The sequence below is a fragment of the Haemorhous mexicanus genome, chromosome 7, assembly GCF_027477595.1.
Source record: "Haemorhous mexicanus isolate bHaeMex1 chromosome 7, bHaeMex1.pri, whole genome shotgun sequence".
NCBI classification, from domain to species: domain Eukaryota; kingdom Metazoa; phylum Chordata; class Aves; order Passeriformes; family Fringillidae; genus Haemorhous; species Haemorhous mexicanus.
Genome location: NC_082347.1, coordinates 17,667,530 through 17,681,822, shown reverse-complemented (window position 1 = coordinate 17,681,822; position 14,293 = coordinate 17,667,530). Strand labels below are relative to the sequence as shown.

Here is a 14,293-nt window from a genome sequence, read left to right as displayed (position 1 = left end):
TGGTAAAGGAACACGCAAATATGGAAGAGCTGGGTACAATTACCTTTTGTGTTTAGCAACCCAGAGACACTGAGAGATTTCAGGTAACCACTTTGGATATCCTGCTAGCTGGATTGCTGGATGTACAATCCACAGGGTTTGTGGGTAAGTCCAAGCACCATTTGCAGAAGTAAAGTGGTTTTGAAAGAGTGAGAACACAGATGAGTGTCAGCTTGCTGATGTCAATCTTCCTAGGCTAACTGTATAGTGAGTTTCCTTTGTGGGTGTGCCTGCCCTGTTATAGCATTAGGGTGTTTAAAGATAAGATTATTAAGCAACAGACACTGAAAGGAAGTGTAGGGTCAGTGGAAGTGTGAGCTGACTTTGAAAGTACCTTTTGGTGGCATATGGTACAGATTACTCTACTCTCTTTCTCAACAGAGCAAGAGAGACCTGGGAAGAACCTTTATCATGAAATCTTTACCTAATCCCATCATTCTTTCTCTTTCGTGCAGAGGCTGTGCTATAGAAGATGCACTATTACCGATATTCTAATGCAGAAGTCAGCTGTTGGTACAAATACTTGCTCTTCAGCTACAACATTGTCTTTTGGGTGAGTACTAAATGTAGAGACTGAAATAGTTTAGGCATAACTAAGTTTTATTGACTTCATTACTCTGGTCAAGAGAACAAGCTGAAATAGTTGTGTGAAAGCAGGAAACTGATACATAGTATGCCCCGGGTGTTTTGTAATTGAAGAAGCTTATCCCTTAGGAGAAAGAAAGTATTGCTGAAAGTGTGAGTACTCAGTATCCATATTATCCATGTCAAATTGCTTCCCTGTTAAAAGAATCCTCTTAAAATGTTTCCTTTTAGATCTTTGATCATTGTTGGGTGTAGCTGTAAATACACTATGCAGAAGAGAAGAAAGGCGCTTCCTCAGGGATGTGTCAACAGCTGGCAGCACATGTCATACTCTGTGGGCAGCTGAATTGTCTGATACAGTCTTGAAATACTTAGCTACGGACTAACCTGCCTGTAATGTTTAGAATTGTGAGTGTTAAAAGGTACAACTATACATGAGTGGATTTAGATGTTAATGAAGCACCTGCCTTGGAAAAGAGCCCTTTAAAGGTTGGAACATAGTGTTGCACCAGAAAGACTTAAGATGTCTGTGAGGGGAAGGTGAGGAAGCAATTCAGACCAACTCAATAGTTCCTTTTGGAACTTTCTGGTCAACTGTTAACAAGTTTGCACCTGAAATCTTAGAACTGCAGTCATGAAAAGCATGAGTAGTCCTGGAAGAGTGCAGATAAAGTGACTTGTCCAGTGCTAGCAGTAAAGTTGCTGAAAACCAAAGAATTTTGTGCTACTGTCACCACCTTTTGTTTACTAGTGCAATGCTCCAGCATGATACTGTAGCATTAAACCACAAGGGAGTTATCTTCCTGTGGATACCTGGGCAGAAAAGATTTGCAGAAACTTTTGTTCCATTAAGGGTTAATTGGCTACAATATTGCATAGTGCAAGTTTTCATTAGGCATATTTTCTGTGTCCCAATTGAGAATGCTTTCAACAGGTCAAAAACTGTGCTTACAGGCCACCAGCTCTGCAGTTCCTTTTCTTCCGTGTTGTACACTTCCCATGTACCTGTGGTGGAGTGTGGCACAGTGAGAAGTGATGCTTGTCCAACTGTTCTGGTTTTCAGAGAAATCACTTCATAACTAGGTGGATCTTCTTCAGAAGTTCGTGGTGGGATATGTGAGAAATCAACACTCTTGTTCATGAACATATTAGGATTCTTCTAGACCTCTACTTTTTTCTAGTGAGTGCCTCATGAAGAGGGGTCTATGAGTGACTGTTTCTGACAATCTTTTAAACTGAAATTTTTTGTCTTTGCTGTAAGGGGAAGACGACTGTCAAGAATTCGCCTCTGTTTTTTCCACAGGAATAAATTTTGTATCTTTTTTCTTCTCTGCAATCACTATTTTTTTTCACAACTTTATTCTTTTGAGATGAATGATGAAGATATAAAGATTTTTCTGTTCTTTAAAGAAAAGCTTTTAAAGAGATGCCAAAACATTGAGGAGAATTGACAATACAACCTGAGTGTTTCAGCTGATCTATTGGCTGGAGGAATTAGCTTTCAACAGGTATTTGAAGTCCTGGTAGCTTCCTCAACAAAAGGGCCTGATGCTTCTGTTGATGTTATCAGGCTGACCTAGTAGTGATGTGCAGCTACAGCTCTGTGGATAAGATTTTTGGCACCTTTAGTTGTAGAACAAGCTATGTAAATGATGAAGGTAGGCACCCCTATAGGCAATCCATGAATCATGTAGCTGGCACAAAGATTCAGGAGCCTGTGAAATCCTGCTGCCTGGAATGACTACAAATTCACCCTTTGTGAAACAGAGTGAATTTTCTATGCGCCTTTAAAAAAACTGAAGGACTTACAAAACCAGAAGGGGAAATGTAACCATAACTCACAAGTAGCATTTAATGGGCTTCTTGGGAGGGAATGTTAGTTTTGATTCACTTTCCTTGGGTTTCAGGACAGGTGCTTCTGGGAACTTGTTTGTGAGCATTTGTTAGTGAGCCTGGCTGCTCTAGAGGTGGATGAGGGATGGGTGTAGCTGAATTGTCCGAGGGCCTTTTGCCCAAATAAGCTGTTAGAGCTCTCCTGTTTTTATGCACAGTTGATGCACAAACCAGGTAATAGTAAATAGTTGCAGGAAAATAGTTATATTTGTTCTTCTGACATAGTTATTAAAGTTAAATGTTGATAATGACTTGAAGATGTCATTGTCTGCATAAAGTTTAAAACATGTGGTGATGTAGAAATTCCCAGAATTTTTAGACTTTTCACTGAGTGGTTACTGCAATTTGTCATGCTTCAAATACAGTTCACATAGATTGGGATTAAACAAAATATTGAACTCAAAGAGGGCAAATATGACTAATAATAGCAAGCTCAGTGTAATTACCCTTTAGAAATCTTCATTCTTTGGAAGTCTTTTTTTTTCAGCTGAGTGACTTGGGAATAGGAAGTTCTGGCTTTTAGTTGTGCGCTGCTGGCTTGTAATACCACTTCTTCTAAGGAAGGGAATGGAGGTCCTAGGAAGGCTCTGCCTAGGCATGATCTTCTTGTGCGATTACTTTGTTTCCATCTTGCTCTTTAGGCAGGCTTACAAGACTTAGCTTGTCCAAGTACACTCTTGCTAATGAGTGGTGATAAGGCAGTACTGCAGCCATTAAGATACCCCTGCAGAGAGCAAGATAAGAAGGCTGGACCTTTTTGTGTTTGAAAGCCTTTTTTTTTTGAGTCAAATCACTTCATTTGTCATGGTGCAATTTAAAGACTGCCACAATACCAAGTGAAGAGCTTGGTTTTGGCACCTTTCTGTTCTGAGTCGTTCTGCAGTTGAGTGAGCTCTTCTGTGAGAGCTCTGGTGCTTGCTGCTTTGCCTCCAGTTGAAAGGGTGTTTTTTGGGGTAGATTGAGAATTGCACCTCAGCTGTTTCAGTGGAGTGAAGGATTGCACTGTGCTCTGCCAAAGCCTTTTATGTTGCATATGAGCTCCCTGTCTTTCACATGAATTGAGAGGGGAGGGTAAAATAGCTTTTAGCTACCATCACCTGGGTTTATCTTCTAAAGGTCAGTAGTTTTGTGTGACTCTTAAGTGTTATTGGAGGCAAAACCAGAACTTGTTACTCATCCTGTAGGAGATTTGGCATTTTGCTCTTCATGTGGTGATGAAAGTCATAGATTGTCTTCAGTTTTGGAAAAGAATTCTGAGTTTTGTCTCTTTGAAAAATAAGAGAAGACCCAGGTTAGCATAAGATTTTCTTGGCTTTTGCTACGTATGTTGTTTTCCAGGAACTTCTGTAACAGCAATGCTGTGCCAGGAAGAGGAGAGAATGCACCACCAGGTGGTTTCCTGGCTCTGAGAGGAAGAGTCTCTGAAGAGTAAAGGATAGGAAGGAAGGACTGCAGGCTGTTGATTGCTTTAGCATGGGTGGAGTGCAGTGTAAAATAGGATTATCCAGAGAATGGGAAATGTGTTCTCTGTGAGAATACACAAAAACTGCATGCAATTCCTGTTGCTGCTGATCAGACCTAGGGACAGACTGACCCGCAATCACTTTGTGTGCCAGAGTTGTCTTGCAAGAGCTGCCTACATCTGAGAACCAAATTAGCCCTGTTTTGTCAGTTGGTAGTGTGATTCTAGCAGCACAGTCATAAGAATCAGAGGAATTCAAAATGTGATTGGGAATGGTGATGCTTAAAAGTGGTCATTTGGGCACAGTGTCGCTGAGTTGACCAGTACTGTACATCTGAGCAGTGCCTACATATTGATGCAAAATGTTAAAAAGTGGATTTATTGGTTCTAAAGCAGGAAATAGGTGAATGCTGGTAAAGAGTGTTTCAGTTTCTGGGCACAGTTGAGCTGCTTTGTGTATGTTTCCATCTAACCTTTCATGGAATAAATGGCTTGAAGCACTCTGCAGTGCAGCAGTGAATTGAGAAATCCAGTTTGTTCTTGATTACATGTTCAGATTCTGGTGAAAGGCAAATTTCAAAATGCTGTGCTTTTTGAAATAGTTGGCTAGCCTACTCTCACCCTGGGAACACTTTTAGTTGTCCTTGCTTCTTCTCAGCTGCCTGTTGTCCCATTCACTCAGGCATTTGGTTCAGTGGGCTGAAGGAGGTTAAAACTTGCCCTTTAGTTTAGGCAGGATCAGTTCCCTGGTCTGCCTTGCAGCCATCCCTTGGATGCCTCTGTGCAGGTGTATTAGAGAGGGTATTTTTGGGGGCTGATTCTCTGTAGAACTCTGGGCATGCTCAGTCACACCTGACTGCTGAGCTAGTTTGATCACCATGGTGTGTTTCTACAATAGTTTTCAGTGAGATTCTTTAAAGTATGTTGCACATAGTCTTTGAAGCAAAAGAATTTCATTTCATTTTTCATTTCACTACTATTTTACATTGTTGCAGATGGGTTGTTTTGGTATTTGCCCCTGTCAGTGTAGTGCCTGATGGCTTTGTTTCTTCTGCAAGTACCTCATACTTTACTGGATTTTTGCAAAAGAATTTTTTAATGTATCTGGTTTGGTTGCTTCTAGTGAAATTTTTGAATTGCTTGTTTTAGCTGAATTAAGTTTTAGATTTATTCACATTGCTTTAATGAGACTAAGTATATTTTTCTTCTGATAAACTCTATTTTACTTGTAGCTAGTTTGCACAGATGCTTATGGAAATAAATTTGCAAAAGCAGTATATTTTCTTGAAACTGGATGTTTTATAAAAACATGAGAGCAAAGTTCATATTCAAAGGTGAGAATAATGCATGCTAGTGAAAAATCCACTTAATCAAAAATTTGTTAAAATTTAATTAAGAAGGTAATTATAATGGAAGGCAGTCTGAAGAGGTCACCCTATTTACAAATTCAATAGCACAATATTAAAGTTTTAGTACCCTTAATTTGTATACAGAGAGTGGAATATGTCTTCCCAATTATTTTTTTCCACCTTGTTTTCTGTAGAAAAATTTCCAGAAATCCAGCTGTCTGTGTAATTTACCTTGATTACTACAAATTATACCAGCTGTCTTCATCTGTCTCCCAGCATTCCTGGAGCATTTGGAGTGAAAAGGATGAGGGATGCGTCAATTGCATGCACTGTGCAACTTAATGGCATACAAATTTGATTACTGACTATTTTCCCTGCTTTTTTTGATCTGAAGATCACTGGTTTAAGATCTAGGGTTAATCTGGGTCCATATTCTATTTATATTGATGTGGTTTTTAATAGTATTTTTTAAGTTATGTTTTGATCCAAATGATCACTTTAGATGTTCTTAACTGATTCAAAGTCCAAGGTGAGTACTCATTGTGCTATTGCTTCTGGCAGTGTATTTAGTACTGCTTGGCTCAGTTCTAGCTCCATGTGCTAGTGGTGGTTTTGGTTGCTCAATGCAGATTGTGGCATATAATTCCTGCATAGACAGGAAAATTATGAGAGGTCATTTTAGTTTGATTATTGAAATTGGATGTTAAAAACAAGTTGCCTGAGCATTGAAGAAAGGGAATAAAATATTAGAATAAGGAACTCTTGCTTTTTTTGAGTGGCTGTAATTCAGAAGTATTTATTATTCAAACATATGAATTAGTGGAGGGTTTGTTGTAAGTTACACTTGGTGCTTATGGAAAGTAAGCAAATGGACCATTAATCTAGTTTGATTCAGATGGGCTTAAACAAAAAAAGGGTTCAGAAGACAAACTGTATCTAATCAGAGAAGAGGCTAATACAGAGAGCCTTGGCACTGAGCAGTCACAAGGAGCAAGCATGGCTACTGTCATAGCCATAATATTGGAACTATGAAGTGACTAAATAGGGAATAACCTCAAAATGCATTAAATCCTCTGACGCTTCATTAATGGGCAGGCAGACACTTTATAGCAGGTCATTGGGACAAGGATAACTGAGACTTGCATGCTGCTCTGTGGGGCTGTCTGTTAAGTATATCTTCTTGAGTAATCATAAATAGTCAAATTAAAATACTTTTTAAAAAGAAGTAATTTATAAAATTCATAAATGTTGTGGAATAAATGCCCTTCAAATAATTTTTGTAAGAGATGGACTCATGGGGAGTAAGATCCTATTATTGTCTCAAATTACAGGCAGTATTTGTTTTATTTAAACAATTGTGCTACTAGCTAAGTTTTTTGATAATGTGCTTGCTTATTATATCTAATTAATTTTTTTTAATTTTAGCTAGCTGGAGTGGCCTTCCTTGCAGCTGGTCTGTGGGCATGGAGTGAAAAGGTAAGGATAAGAGATGACTGGTCTTATTTCAGTGTCTCCCTTCTCCTGCTCCAGTAAAACTACTTCCTCAGGAAGCAGCAAAAGTTAAATGTAGCATCTGAGCTCAGGAGCATGTTCAAGTAATCTAAACTGAGTTGAGTTGGAATTTGCTTTTTCTCCCTGATCAGGAGTTAAGCTGTGACCCTTGATGTTCAGGGTTTTTTTATGAACTTGTAAGAGCAGGATGCTGGGCAGGATTTAGCCTTTATGTACAAGTTTTCTTCAAAAGCATGTTTTCTAAAATCTGCATTTCTCTACTCACCTCCTCTTATTTTCAACAAATATTTGTGAGGGGTATGAGCTGTCTTTATATGTTAAAAAGCACCACTAAATCTAAATGTGTGTATTTGAAATACTTCAGAAAGATGCTCCCAGTCTGTTGGCCATCTGTTGTCCACTTTATTCCCCAAGGAGTGCTTAAGTGATTGTTTCCACGTAGAGGAACAAAACTGGGGAACATGATGTAGCTGAATAACTCTTATTTTTAGCAAAGGTTTCTTGTAGCCAAAAAACTTCCTCAGCTGAAGGAAGTTACGTGCATGTGTGCTCAGAGTTCCCCTGTTACAAGAGAACAGAATGATACAGGTATGGAAATGAATGGTTCCCCCAGTGAATGGCTGTAAAAGTATGGGTTTAATCAATACAAGCACCAGGAGACCATGACCATTACTAGATTGACTGATCTGCATCTCAGGCAGGTTGTGCCACGAACTAGTAAGACTTCAATTGCCATCATATGTTCACTTTTCCTTAATTGAAGTGGTTCCATACAGTAGCTATCCACATGCAGAGAGGTTCTGACAGTCCTCTGCTTTTTGGAGGTGAGTTTTATTGTGCTTTTAATTCTGAGGTGTTTATTCTCCTCTCTGCTCCCCATGTGCTTGCACATATTCTCATAGCTACATTAGCGCTGTCATGGCTATTTGAAAACCTGTCTTGACACACAAATGCATTTGCCTCCTTTTCTGTTGTTACAAAAGAATTTTGTTTCCAACCCCTTAAGGAGGATGTTAAACTTGCCTTGAATTTGTATTCTCTAATGTTCATTCTTCTTTTGTACACAAGCACATAGGACTTGTATGGCTGGAGACTAATATTTCCATTTGCCAAATTGGCTTTATGGTGCACTGAAGGGACTAAAAGGCAAAGGCAGGCTCTGTCTTTATTTTTGGAACTTTGCCTGAGCTCTTTCTGCTCTCTCTGCTATCTTGCAAATAAATCCTTCAAAACCTTTCCTGTGCTTTTGAACTTCTGAATGGTTCATTAAATCAGTTTGTTATTTTTATTTCAGTTGTTCTGTGCTGTTTTCAGTCTTTCAGAGTAGTGCCATTCTTCAGCCAGTTGTGCCTGCATTTTACAGATAAACATCTCCAGTGAACAATAGATGGGAAGTAAGAGAAAAACTTTGCAGAAACTGAGCTGCAGTGGTAAACCAAAAGATAAACTACAGGTGGTGGAAGAGTTCTGAACATCCTGTCTCTTACCACAACACGAAGTCCATTAGGTCCATTTAATTTCTCTGATTTTATCTCTTCTTTGTGCATTAGGAGTACAGATTAATTCCTCAGCAGTCTTTTTCTCTGGCTATTAATCCTGTGCTTCTTTTGGCTGATAATACATTGAAATGAGACTGCTGGTTTGTGAGAAGCATTGAAAATACTACATGGGAAAATGTTACTATTGTGACTCCTGTTATTTGATTAAGATCCAATCTCTCTAACTGGTGTATCTAATTGGCCTATCCTTATGATTTTGTAACTGGCTTTGGTTATTCTGAACAGTCACATAAAAGCTAACTTGCATAAAATTTTAAGAGTCAATATCTGTCAAATAACAGATACTGCAAAAGTCAAAGAGTGAATTAATGTAAAGTGGTGATAGAAACAAGGTGAATAACACTGATCCCTTTTATCAGGAAACCAGTTTTTGTTAGAATGGTTTCAAGGAAATGGTTTATTCAAAGGAAGATCTGGGAAACTAGAGGTTGGTCAGCCTCATGTCATTCCAGCAAGTTCATGGCTAATAACAAATGGAGAGGGGGCATTCAGTTTTCAAATCAAGACTGTTGATTAGAGGGACTTCAAGGGCATGGACAAATAAGTCACTGTTCTGTGTGACTGCAAGAAAGACTTGAAGTGTGAATTTTGTTACAGAATGTCTGCACTGAGTGCAGGTATCAGGCTGCACTCCTGTGCACCTGAGGAAATCTGTGTTGTAAAGGGCAGCCTGTTTATACCAGGTGCAGATGGCACAGGCAGGAGTGTCTTCAGCAAAATGGGGATGGTGGGATTAGAGTTTTCTGAATTAATTCTGTTGTTTCCTTCCTTCAGGATTTTTGACTTAACATCATTTCTTAGGCAAAATCCCCATAACCCTCTTTTTATAAGAGAATGTTGTAAACATTAAGTGTGAATGTGAAGAAAGTGTTGTGGACCGGTGACGTCCTAGGTTGAATAATTAAGCCCCGTTCCTGCCTCCTTCTATTTGTAACATGCTTTGATCAGAGGAAATTTGTCTTCCAAAAAGTGTTGCTTGAGCAAGTGAGATTGTCTGTCTGAAAACAAAAAGCTTGAGTTTGGGTGTTGGAAGGAGATGGCTGGCAATGGTTATGAATGTTTCAGCACCCTGGTCATGCAGGGTTTGGTTTCACAGCATGGTGATTCTACAAGGATGGTCTGATCCTGACAGGTGTTTCTTGATTGTGGGGTCTGAGCCAAGGTTTGATTAGGTGGGACTGTCATAATTAACTAGGTAAACCAAGTTTGTTAGCTGTGAGGTGTAACAGTTTTTCAAAATGAAAGTGTGTGACTGGGAAAACATTATCAACAAACTGGGACCATTTTGTAATAGCCTGTTTCAGGTGTTAGTCACCAGCTGTTGCAAGGCAATTCTGAGTGCTACAGTTTAATTATTTTTTTTTTCCTTTTCATCCCATCAGCCAGTTTTGATGTAAACAGCTCTGTCTTGCTGTTGCCAAATTAACAGCTCTGACAGAATCTCTTATGGAACATGCTATGAAAGAAGATGGAGTCTTGTGAAACACTGCAGTACTGTTAATCAATGTCTTCAGCTGATGGAGTTCCTCCAAGGGCTCATTTTCTTCTAATGCTGTAGATTTTATTTTGTTAAGGAAGCAGTTGGATAAGAAGTGATAGGGATTTTTCCAAGGTGTTATCTTGGGATGTATATCCTTTGCACTTCATTCTAGAACATGGAACCTGGTAGAAAGATGGTAATTTGCATTTTATTGAAAGAATTGGGCAGTTTATTGCAAGTCTCTCTGATACTTTTCTCTTAGGCCAAACATGGTTACATTGAGAATATACTTTATAAAAAAAATAGTGGACGTGTGATGGTGGGATATTGTGCTATGTTGATTTTTGTTATTTCTTTGTTTCAAAAGTGAAAATATTTCCTTATTAAAATGTTGTGTGTTGTTGATGGTTGTACGATGAACACTCAGACTACTGCAAGGCTGCCTGGGTGTCACTGCAAATCATTCTCATGAGAAGTTTGTTGTTTGTCCCTTCTGTATTCTGCATGTTCCATCTTGTTCTTGCACATGCCATGAGGATCCTGTTATGTGTATTTGATGGAATTTGTGGTGTAGGTGTTGTAATAACTTTTTAAAACCTAATCTAGGAAGAAAAGGGAAGGTTTTCGCTGTGTTAGCATGGTGTTCACATAGATTTAGCAATCTAAGCACACAGGCTTCATAGCAAAGATTATTGTCAAGATACATGGTTTCTGGATAGTTAACAAAAAAGAAAATATTACTGCTATGTTAGGCAAATTGCAAATATAGAGAATAGATGACTGCTTTTGGTGTAATATTTATCAGGGGTGAAAGGGGAGTGTTTAGACTATACTTTTATATTTCTGAAAGAGTTTGGACGAGCACTACTATGTCTCTTTGGCACTAGACAGGTTGTAACTAAAAAGAGAGGAAAAATATGCTTCCCTTGAAAACAAAAAAAATATTATTTCCCTCTTTCAAATGCCATCCATAAGGTGCTTTGTCCTTAAAATGTCTTTCCCTTTCTCCCACTTAAACATTAGGACTGGAAAAGTTTTCCTATTATATTTTTTAGATCATGGTATTGGAGTGCCCATCTTGATGCATTTCGAGTTGATATAAAACATTAATTCTTTTACCTTGAAGCTAAATGAACATTCAGTGATAGAATTGAGCTTTTGGCACCATCTTGTGGAATTCTGTTTGGCAAATAGATGTTGGAGGATGTAGCCTGAGAAACTTACTAAAAGAATTGCTAGCTGTAACTTTAATACTTCCTCTGCTGGGGTGAAGAGAGCTGGCATTGTCAACGACCACTTTACAACAAGTCAATTTTTGTTGGTTTCACTGTTGGCAAGTTCAAGGGTTTGCAACCAATTCATTTGGAATCATGTGGAAATCATCCAGGAGGAATGCTGAGTGAATGAGATGCTTACAGGGGTCACATTCTGTTCTGGTTTTTTCTTGCAGGGTGTATTGTCTGATCTGACAAAGGTGACTGGTCTTCATGGTCTGGACCCAGTGGTGCTTGTCTTAGTGGTGGGAATAGTGATGTTTACTTTGGGATTTGCTGGTTGTGTGGGAGCACTGAGAGAAAACATCTGCCTCCTGAAGTTTGTAAGTAACATCATTACATGTGTGAAAGCTGCTAATGATGAAGAACTGGGAGAAAACCCAGATAATTCATGATAGAATTTGGTTTGTGGCAAAATATATGGTAAACTTGCTGCCTTCTGACAAACCTGAGTAATGGTATTGAAAGGTTCCAGCTTATCTATTCTCCTCTTTGTGGAACATGTTCTTCCCTGCCTTTTTTAATTTCTTCTGCTCTGCAGTGATGTTATAGTAGGTATATCAGAATCTGTCATCGTGTTGTTATGGAACATGCTTAGTCCGTTGGGAATGACTGAGAGAATATAGTGTAGTGGAACAAAATCCCTTAAAAACTTTAAAGTTTCTTGTATATGTTGGCAAAACTTTGGGACTTCAATGACTGATGTAGAATTTCTTAAATGGTTCTTTTTATACTGAGGCTTCTTCTTTGCTGTAGATTTGAAAACAGGTAAGCTGGACAAAAAATTCTAAAAAAAATTGTGAAATTAGAAACAAAGAGGTAATGAAGACTTCTTTAGCCCTGTGTTTTACTGATTCTCATTTATTCGCACTGCTGTGAATAATGACTTTGTCTGATGGTCTTTTTACTGTCAAGTTCAGGTGACAAAAACAAAAGGATAACTGCCTTTTGGGGTTTCTTTACCTTGTATTCTTACTGTGCTCAGTGTCTGTACTGGATCAAAATTTGAACCCAATTCTGTGTCTGTTTCTGGTGGTATAGGAATGCATTCAAAATGAATTCATATTTTCTAACTTAGTACTTGTGTTTTTTACAGTTCTGTGGAGCAATTGTGTTTATATTCCTGTTGGAGATGGCAGTAGCAGTTATGGCTTTCCTGTTCCAGGACTGGGTGAGGGACAGGGTAAAAGAATTCTTTGAGAATAACATTAAATCCTACCGCGACGACATTGACCTCCAGAACATCATTGATTCACTACAGAGAATTGTAAGTTCATATTCTGTCACTTCTTTGATGCCTTCTAGGACAATATAGATTTTTAAAGTCTTCATTTTTTAATAGAATTATAATAATTCGTAGCTAATAGTCCTGTGTTACAGATGTGCTGGTGTTCTTCCTTCTGTATTGAAAGCAGCAGGGAGGGAAGATAGCCTGAGCTCCAGGCTTGTTCTGATGTCTGTTGTGGAAGGTCTCGGGCATGCATCTGCCTTTCACCTTTCTCATTTGCTCCCCTTTCCCTCGCTCCTAAGACAAAGCTTTCTCTTAAAAAAATTTTGCAATGGAACTGATTGTATGACAATTACATCTAAGGTGATAATTTTTATGATTTTTCTTGACATGCTGACACCTGTTTCCAGGAGTAGTATTCCAGATGTATTGCTTTAATTTCATATCTATTGATTTTTTTTACTCAGCTGTTGTCATTGATTCTGCAAAGACTTAGGGATAGTGAAGATTTGTAAGCAAATGCTTTCTGTTTGGAGATATTTTAGAGATAATTTATCCACTGAACAAACTTCTGGAATGTATTTATCTGCTGCAGAACCATTGCTGTGGTGCCCAAGGTCCAGAAGACTGGGACTTCAACATCTACTTTGACTGCAAGAGTGAAAGCAAAAGTCGTGAGAAGTGCGGAGTTCCTTTTTCCTGTTGTATACCTGATCCTGCTGTAAGTTGTTTCCTGGCTTTGTTTTTGCCCTGAGATTGTCAAGTTATGGCAGGAAGTACTTCCTGAATAAGGTGTTGAAGGGCTTTGAGGTGTCCTAAACGACCAAAAATCACTCTTGTGCAGACAGACTTTTTTTTTTTGTGCCTCTGTTGCATTCTTTTTAAAGTTCAAATGTGGCAACCTGTTAACTGAAAATGTGTTGTCACCAGGAATTAAAGTTATTTTGGTATGGTTTGGATCTGAAGCACTGGTGTCTGGCTTTTTATTTTTTATTCCCAGTGTGTTGTTTCCTTGAATCCCTGTCCTTTTTCTGGCTTGTAAAGAGCTGAGAGCTCTAAGAGTGTGTTTACCCCAGCTGGAATTAATGTTTCACCACCCCTCTGCCAGACAGGCAGGAGTAACTCCATTTGCTTCTTGTTTGTCTGTAATCAGTGAAGTACTCATGTATGAAGTTTCAAGCTTCTGAGTCAGTCCTTGATTTTGGCAAAGTTTAGGTGCTTATTGGTTAACTTGTTTTACTAAACTTTGTGAAACTTTTGAGCCTTGCAGCAGATGCTAAAATGTGGAGGTAGGGGCTAACTTACAGTACTTTATGGTGTTACTGGGAATACTTACAGCTTAAAATCCATCCAGGAATCCTTGTGCTGAGAGAGCCATTGGTAAGTTGTATTTAATACCTGGTAGGTTTCTGATTGTACTGGAAATCAGCCAAGGAAAGCCTTTATCAGGGGCATATTCCATGTTCAGATTCCCCAGTAATTATTTTCTAGCTTAGTTTGGAGCAGTACTGTTCAACTGCACATTTTTCTGTTGCTGGTGCTATATTTAAGGGGGCAAAAGGATGCTTAAGTCTGTTTAATGTGAGTAATATTTCAATAAAACTTACTATAAGCTTTGTAAATGCTTATGTCTCACCTATGTGCTGGCAGTGCAGTTTTCATGTTAAAAAGTTGCTAGTTGAATGCCAAGTGGTAGAAGCAGCTGAGATTTCTGGTGCAGGATATCATCTATAGTACACACCTTTGCTTTGTCATTAATTTTCATGTGTTCTGCTAGGGCTTTGCTTGCTTTTGCTAAAAATGCTTTTAAAAATGATTGGCTCTGACAATTGATTTGTTTATGGATATAAAAGGTAGAAAAACTTGCTGTGAACAGAAGTGAATACAAGTAAATTGATTTGTTTATTTAAAA

The 14,293-nt window shown here is 38.5% G+C and overlaps 1 protein-coding gene across 1 annotated transcript in view; it reads left to right on the top strand.

Annotated features, from left to right (window-relative positions):
- TSPAN14 (tetraspanin 14) overlaps positions 1-14,293 on the top strand; it is a 33,663-nt gene that overhangs the window by 13,265 nt on the left and 6,105 nt on the right. Inside the window, exons 2-6 of the mRNA XM_059851239.1 lie at positions 495-592; positions 6,754-6,804; positions 11,330-11,476; positions 12,250-12,420; positions 12,977-13,102. Coding sequence (XP_059707222.1) covers positions 512-592; positions 6,754-6,804; positions 11,330-11,476; positions 12,250-12,420; positions 12,977-13,102 — 576 coding nt within the window. The 5' untranslated portion in view covers positions 495-511. The remainder of the gene's footprint in view (positions 1-494; positions 593-6,753; positions 6,805-11,329; positions 11,477-12,249; positions 12,421-12,976; positions 13,103-14,293) is intronic.